An 8,874-nucleotide genomic window follows, 5' to 3' on the forward strand; every position below is an offset into this window, starting at 1 on the left:
CGATGTATTACCCCAGATAATGGACGTTGTTGAAGTTTCATGTGCATCAGTGATGGACGTTAGTCATTACTACACATTTTATGAGGTTAAAGACTGATACCAGTAAATACCCTTAATGTAAGTTAAGTTCCTGCTTACGTATATAAGCTGTAAATGTTGCTGTTGTAAATGCATAATTTTTGTAAGAAGTACTAATGTTAGTAAATATATTAATTTAAAGTAAAGCACATTGAATTTATTTACACAGTATTGTAAAGTAATTTCTTTTATGTTCTCTAAGACCTTAGTAGGTTACTACTCATCTGAAACAGCTTTCAGAGGCTGGCATATGTGTGTAATATATGTTTTGTTTCTGTATGTGCGTATACTCTATTAAGTCAAGGTCAAAAGTATGTCACGACCGACTGTCAGTCGGCCAGATTTTTATTATTGTCAGGCAGTTGCAGGTTTGTTGACGAGGGACGCCCTCTTAGACGAGAGGACGGGTCTGTCGTTTACAATTTCTTCTGGCCCTCGTCAGCGCAGTGATTTCTTGGTTCCCAGCCCCGCGGGAGTCATGAACATATTTTATTGGCTCAGATTCGAAACTCCGCCAACCTGGAGGGTCAGATCTTATTTATATCCCCCAGAAACAGGGTCGCTCAGTTATATCCCCAGTCACTGGATTCGATTTTCGTCGCCTCCTACTACTCGCAGGGCTGCGGTGGAAATATTCGACCCCTCCTCCACGCGCGGGATGTACTGTACATAGAGGTAAACCGTGATATATGCTTTTTCGATCAATGCGAGTTTCGGTTAATACGGCCACAAACGTTTAGACTATTCCCCTATATGCCCCCCTAAAAATTTCGAATAGTGCGGTCGAGTGTGAAACAAATTTTAACAACGCAAAAACAAGTCGCCCGAAAACTGTCGCTCATAAACTGTTTTTGTCATGAGCTCAGTTTCGCTTAGGCCACAATCCAAGGCAGACGTGTCGAAACATTGTCATCCCATTACTGTATTTCACGCTGAGTAATGATTAATATTTTGTAAATTTCTTGTATATGGGCTACTTAAATCAAAATCCAAAATAGAGCTACAATTTTCTAAAAAAAAATCTGTTAAGCTTCTTACGTTCTTGTCCGTGTCTTGCTTTACATTGTACGTGTACCTTTTTGACAATGGTGAGTTTTCATAACACTTGTTGACACATTTTTTTTCCTTGGCACTACAGCCCCAGTGGGCCTAGGCTTACCTCCATGAACTTCTCCGTTCACTGTTGACACATTACCGGTTGAAATTTCAACAGGATATGAAAAATAAACTCCACCAAAGTATTTGACCTTAATAAGTAGGAAGTTCTGGGAATAGGATTGCACTTATGCTCAGATACTTAACCAATGAAAAAGTAATATTTAATTTGCGGTTTACACATTTAATATCTAATATAATTCAGCGTTTTAACGGAGAAAAGAAGGAGACAGAGGTATAAAAGGGACAAACGAAAGGAGGAAGGGAGAAGGTTAAGAACGAAGATAACGAAATAAATGATTCCCCGTTGATTTATAGCGGGCTTCCCTGCCAGTATTTACCTAATATAACTTACTATTGAGTCAAATCGTTTAAAGTATAAATATTTATTTTTATTTTATCCAAAACATTTGTATGGCATATGAATCTGCATATAAAAGGCACTGCCTTCTAGTATATAAGGCTGTATATTCCTGTAGGAGTCCACCGATGTTTTTGAGGAAATACTGCCTCCATCTTCAAGTGGCAAGCTTGCTTCTTGCTAATTTCTTTATTCTTCGTCCGTGAAGAGGGAGTCTGTACGTTCTCCTGAAACGTCGGTTGGAAATCCATTAGACTACAAGACGTTAGTCTCAGAGAACAGTCGTCTTCACAGCTGTGAGACTTCAGATTCAGCAGAATCTATACATGCTTTCATTATACTTGTCTATTAGTTATTTATGACCCATTCGTAACAATAAATTCGAATGATGGTCTTAGTAATAATATTAGACTGAGCTAATTCATATTCTTTTTAGTCTACATTATTTTTATCGGTGCTTCGGAAATGTGTAACTTCAACTATAAATGAGGATTTTCAGGCGTTCGCTATTGCATGTCCTTTCTTACGCAGTCTGGACAGGATTCGAAACCTCAGCATCGACGTCAAACGATGCCTTACACCATTGGAAGAATCCTACAGCGCACATCGCTGTTGCGAGTACACCCAGCGCCAAAACTGCCTGACGGATGACCTGAGAATCAAAATTGAGTCCGATAGCAAAATAATGATGGTAACAGTATAATGAATATATTCAAACTACAGAATTTATATTTTTCTACAAGCTTCCTTGCACGAAGCGCTTAAAATAAACCCACAAAGAGGAAGATTTATATGCGAGTCCAAAAGTTTTATATTCGAAACTAATGAACGGTTTTAAATGAAATTTTTGATTGTGTTCTACACCAGACACTGCAGAGCTAACTGAAGTTTGGTTCGTAATCGTACAACACTATTATGCTAAAATCAAAATTTATAAATTTTCTCAAGTGCTATTAATTGTACAAAAACAACACATACCGTAAAGTGTAGATATTGAATGACTGTATTAAAAAAATCAACTTGGTGAATATTTAACGAAATGCAAGGAAAAGTAATTTTGGATTATGAAACGCGATTGTCTAGAATGATTAATTTCAAAGATGGATTTCTGTGTGAAATAATGTATTTATATTTGCAGTTAATGAACAAGATCACCGGCATGTCCAAAATCGTGATGAAAGCGTTGTAACATGTAGGTAAATGCACTCTGTTGGGATAGAAGCAGCCAAATATTCCGTACAGGATAATTTTGATCAAAACATGCTAGATATAATGTATGGTATTCTGGGATGTGGCTCCTTTCAGAAACGTTCTGAAGATGAAGACAGGGTGTTCCTCAGAACTGGTACTCATACGAGGTCTCACAATAAATTTCGCGAACTCGCCACTATGTGCCTGCCGTGGCAGCAGTGGACAGAAACCTCAGTATGGTTTGATGACGTTGGCATATCAAGTTTACTAATTGGAAGTACTTAAAACGTTAGGCAGAAATGACCCGAACTCTTTGCCAGCAACTCATCTGGACCCCAATGGCATTTTTTCAATTCCAGAAGGTAAAGGAAATATTGGAATGGAGGCAGTTTGATGGCATTGATGACATCAGGAATGATACGACGGCAGCTCTGAAGGACATTTCACAACACCAGTGACAAAATTGTTTAGAATGGTGGACTAGGTGCTGGCATCGGTGCACAGCTTCCCGAGGTGAGTACTTTGAAGGCGACCACAGTGATATTCAGCAATGAGGTATGTAGCATTTTTACCGAGATGAGTTCGCGAAGTTTATTGTCAGACTACGTATAATAGAGTACATGATTATTTGCACATTAAGGAACGCGTCAAACCTTATGCAGTATTTGTTCAGACGTACTTTATCTTGCCAGAATTTGTTCTCCATACACTCCCGGTATCCGATATCAGTGAAGGTAACAGACAGATACAGCGGGACCCAAATGTTGGGTAACAACCAGAACAGTAAGTTGTCTACCTTCTTCCTCAGCAAAAAGGATCGACGATTCACAAGGTCACGCATCTGCAAAAGACAGCACTGTTTATTGTGCCCCTCAAGACGAATAAATGTTTGAATTTGCGGTTTACAGATAATATGGCCCATTACACATCATTTGCCAGAGGAGACTGAGAATAGCCCCTCAAAACCTGTCACTATAGCACGCGTCTCGACCGACATTTGGGTTGCTTTGTGTTTAATCTTTTCATATAAACACTGTATTTGATTGTCTCAAACAGAAAGTAAAGTGCCTCTAAAATTAGTCCCTGATATGGAAAAACAAAAAAAGATGACATCAAAATATTCAGTACTGACATGACTGTTAACCCCTGAAGATTTAATTGCTTTCAGTGTCCGTGGCTTAAGATTTACACCTAAAGTTACCGTAGTAAAACAAGAGCCAGTTCTACCAACTTCAGATCGTCAAATCTTATTTCTGTAAGATCCATATCAATGTTTATCATCTTCCTGGTCTTCAAGTGACGATTTTTAAGAGGCTTCCCCACCAAAATGGGGCACACCGTAGCGTAGTTGGTTGAGAGACTATGCTACAAACCGGAAAGTCCCGGGTTCGATTCCAGATGAGGTCACTGGATTTTTCAATTGATCTAATATTTCCAGCCGCACTATAGCCCTGGGTTCGACTCAGCCTCTAACAGAAATGAGTAACAGGAATCTTCCTGGAGGGTAAAGGGCGGCCGATGTGTAAGGCTGACAACCTCACTGCCATCTGTCAACCGATTGTCTAGAAAATGTGGGAGTCTCGACGTCTCACAATCTTGTTGACCTCCACTGCCTGTTACAGGGATAGATTTACCTTCACACCAAAATTCTGCATTCATTCCTTGTCTCCCCCATTATATTCTCGGATTTTAAACATTTCCAAAATTAATTGTTCTTGCTTCAAATGTCGATTCATTTTTGCATAAATATTTTCGATTTCATTCAGTGATTTCACTATATATTTTCCTGAAATATTTAAGAAAATCCATCAACAGATGAAATGCATAGGTTCTGTCAGAATTATGAGTGCTTTGTGGCCTTACCTCCAAATAGTTATACATGGCGAGATCACAGATGGCCTCAGCATCCCTGTTCCTTACCGCCGAAAACTCCTTCAGTGCGACCGGCATGTCTTCGTATTTCAGTATTAACTGATCGAGCAAACGGCAGTCTTCAAAACCCTGCAACATTATCTAAGATTATTTATGGGGCTTTTGCAAATTTTCAGACTTCAGAAATGTCTTACACTTTGCAAAATGAGTGCGAATTCTGATAATTATCAAGAGATGTACAGGTATATAAATATTATTTTGAAGGAGGACCCATTTTGCGTCTGCTGCACTTCCAAGTCCAAGCATACTCTCATACTGGATTCATTCCAATCACAGGGAATATATTCTGGTTAGTATCCTCATATACAATATATGAAAAGGATAAACAGATTTAAAATTATTTAATATACATAATGTCACTTTTTAATAGCATAGGTCATATAACTCTTGACTGACACTATGATTGCGAATGGAGTAGGTTATGAAGTTCCTTCGTGGCCTGTATGTAGGTAAAATTTGCGTGAATGCCTGGAGCTTTTGAGAAAAATGATAAGAAATCTGGTAGATTTGTTGGTCTCCTAGTACGCGATGGTGACAGGTACAGAAGCAAAGACATATGGGAGGTGTAGTGTAATGCAGGAAGTATGTTTAAAATGTCTGAGACAGTAGATAGGCAGTGGTAACAAGTCATGAGAGGCCGGTCACGGTAGCCGAGCGGTCTAAGGCATGCACTGTCTTCGCTCGCTCGGAAGCCGGCATCGTGGGTTCGAATCCCACTCAGGGCATGGATGTTTGTGTGCGTTTTTCTGTGTTTGTCTACAGGTAGAGGCCTTGAGACGAGCTGATCACTCGCCCAAGGAGTCCTACCGTGCCCACTGGGTCTGTTGCCAAGGGAAAAAAAAGTCATGAGAAGATGGATTGAGGTACATGCAGCTGCTGATTACAGTTGATTACACTCATTTAATGTAATAGCCACTGAGGGGAATTTGAGCGTAATTTGTAGTATACGACATTTTATTGTATCAGCGTGAAAATCTATTTCTCGTGTCGGGAAAACGTAGGCTGAAGCTGTCTGAGGACAAGGTGCTGAGAGTATTTCGACCTAAAAGAGAGGGTGTGAATAGAGGCTGGAAGAATTTTATAATGAGAATTTTAATAATTTATAATAAGTATCATTGGGGCGATAAAATCAAGGGGGATGAGATGGACATACTAGCATGTAGCGCTCAAGTGTTACAGTTGAAATCCACACAAAAATTTGGTTAGTAAATTTTAATGGATGATTCCATTTGGGAAATCTAGACTAGGCACTGATAAGGGAATACAATTAAAGTGGATCTTACATAAGTAGGCTGTAAGGATGTGGGCTTGATATATCTGGCTCAGGGCAGAACAGAAGGGCAAGCTGGTGTGAACATGGAAACATATCTCCAGCCACGATAGAGTTAACTTTATGTACATACATAATGGGCAGATCATTATGTACAACTTAATTATTGCATAATCTGCAGATAATGATCTTCGTATTAACTGTGATCCAAAAAATATATAACCCTTTCGAAAGTTAGACAACTTTCTATATTTTTTTAAAAGAAATGAAATTTCCAATTTTTATTTGTTTTAAATGAAGTCTCGGTCCGTTAATTTTGAAGTAAACTCCTTCTAATTCAATTCACATTTTCAACATACCGTCATCTGTACAAACTTCTACATGAATTTTGGATCATTAAGTTTTTGAATAGCGTTGATAATTTTAACTTGTAATTTAATTGCATATATGTGAAATATTGAAAAGAACAATAAAGGAGTTTTACTATTACATTTGTTGAACGGGTACCTCTGAGGAAATATGTCGGGCCATAAATTAAATTGAAATAAGTAAATAAACATACCTTTCAACGTTGAGTCTATTATGGGAAGTTCTTAAATTTACTAGGTATTATAAGGGTGCATTTTTTTTTAAATTGATCTGATCTTTCCGGCCGCACTATGGCCCTGGGGTCGACTCAACCTCTAACAGAAATGAGTACAAGGAATTAATTAAATAATTTTCCTGGGAAGTAAAGCGCGGCCTGCGCGTACGGCTGACAAACTTACCGCCATCTTTGAACCGATTGTATAGATAATGTGGGACCCTCAACGTCTCACAACCCTATGGGCCTTCACGGCCTGTTACAGGGATAGCTTTACTTTTTTTTTTTACTCATTATAAGGTTGCGCGTGTTTTCTTGTTCTATGAAGGGTGGGAATCTTATTACGTAGCTGAGCGCCTATTTGTTTTCCAAGTAGGAGTCAGATCCGTGGATTTATTGTAGTATAATCTCAGTTAAACGTCAAAATATGCACTTACAGCGTTCATGCCTTGTCCATAGAAGGGAACCATTGCGTGTGCCGCGTCACCAATGATGAGAGCCGAGCCTCCTACATGGTACGGGCTGCACTGCAAGATCAGCATTGTTCGTCAGTACGTAGGTTAGTAAGTTATATGAATAATGGTAAGTGATAATAGGAAATAATTTTATGAAGAAGTGAAGGGATGACCTTTGTTAGTAACACGATGAGCCTTTATCGTAATTTCTGTTTCCTAATACCAAAGATTGAAGTACAGCTTGTTTAAACAGTGATACAACTCATGCGAGAAACCGACGAAAACGATGGTCATTAACTCTTTAAAGACTGAATTTCTTCAAAATAATATATAAGAATTTAGTTCGTACTTCACAAGATATTTATTACGTCTCCTTTATTAACACAAACTGATTAATGCTGTTTATAATTTTCATTTCGTGCATCTTATTGTGTTATTATATACAATTCTTTATTGGAGCCCGTCGTAACACAACAACACAACGGTCAAGGTTAAAATTATCTTAGCTATATGTTTCGGCTTTTAAAGACATCATCAGATAAACACATGATTACTATATTCACACACAGTTGCAATCTGTATTCCCAACAGAACGGAAAAAATACAATGTAGGATGAGGCACCGGCCAAACACTTAATGTCAAATAATACCACATATATACCACGGGCCTCCAATCAGTTCGCTATATGTATACAAGTCTAAAATATACCATTATGTCCGCGGGAATATGACAAGATTGCAACAACTGACTCCATGATATGCAATATCACATGAAGTGTTCTGAATCATATTTACTCCATAACTTTCGTTTTATAATAAGTTTATAATTCATTGTATTTTTATGCCATGTATTTTATTATGTAACAGTTATCAAGTATCCAGCTTTACTATCACAATGAAATTGCAGTTCAGTATTGTGTGAATATAGTAATCATGTGTTTGCCTGATGACGGCTTTAAAAGCCGAAACATCTAAAGTAATTTTAACCTTAACCGTTATGTTGTTGTGTTACGACGGACCCCAATAAAGAATTGGTTAATGCTATTCAGGAAAATAGTCTCTGTTTACTGTAATAACCATACGAAACACACATACGTGTACAATCTGTTGGCAAACTGCAGAGTTAGAGTAAGTCAATGCAGGTGGTACATGTAACAACTACTGGGTTTTAAAGGGTTAAGTTCCCCAAATAATTGTACAGGACGAATCGCACTGTAAGTGCTTATTGTTATGGACTGCATGCACTGTGCTTGCACGTCATGAGCTGGAAAAGAAAAACGCTTTGTCAAGGGGTTGCACGTGTCTTGACACGTACTCTTTTAAGTGGTTGCTGTAATGCAGTGTTGGGCCGTGGACTAAATATGACCTTGATGCTCCAAACTCTTAATTTTCTTAAGGAAGAGACTCACCGGGATTTGAATCCGGGACATTCCTGCTTGTAGCATAGTGCCTCAACAACTACGCTACCGCGTACTCCATACCACATTATAATGTATTATACACGTAATACATGAATCCTGCATACCCGAAATTATGACCGCAGAAATACCTAAACTGTTTCAACAAAGAGAAAACCGCACCTAAATATCAGTGTGTCTGCGGATTTCTGTGTGACACGAACCCATGTACTTATTTTCTCATATGGTAAGTTCCCAAATACGGGGGTTTACAAATGTTATTTCGTTTACAATTTTTTTTTGCCTTTCAACCTTGGCTTTTTAGCTTCTTTAAGGATAAAACTACTTCGCTACGAGGCGAAAGGGACATTATGCTTTTTGTAAGGAGCGAAACTTAGCAGCTGTGGCCCATTTAAGATATAATCAGATTACTCCACAAAGATGTACTGCTT

At 38.4% G+C, this 8,874-nt stretch overlaps 1 protein-coding gene across 1 annotated transcript in view; it reads right to left on the minus strand.

The window, feature by feature from the left end:
* Positions 1-1,729: 1,729 nt before the first annotated feature.
* LOC111871521 (kynurenine 3-monooxygenase) overlaps positions 1,730-8,874 on the minus strand; it is an 18,574-nt gene continuing 11,429 nt past the window's right edge. The window contains exons 8-11 of the mRNA XM_023864688.2: positions 7,008-7,097; positions 4,649-4,786; positions 3,465-3,626; positions 1,730-2,246 (exon numbers count right to left, since the gene is read on the minus strand). Coding sequence (XP_023720456.1) covers positions 2,118-2,246; positions 3,465-3,626; positions 4,649-4,786; positions 7,008-7,097 — 519 coding nt within the window. The 3' untranslated portion in view covers positions 1,730-2,117. The remainder of the gene's footprint in view (positions 2,247-3,464; positions 3,627-4,648; positions 4,787-7,007; positions 7,098-8,874) is intronic.

This window comes from Cryptotermes secundus, unplaced genomic scaffold (assembly GCF_002891405.2).
Source record: "Cryptotermes secundus unplaced genomic scaffold, Csec_1.0 scaffold934, whole genome shotgun sequence".
NCBI classification, from domain to species: Eukaryota; Metazoa; Arthropoda; class Insecta; order Blattodea; family Kalotermitidae; genus Cryptotermes; species Cryptotermes secundus.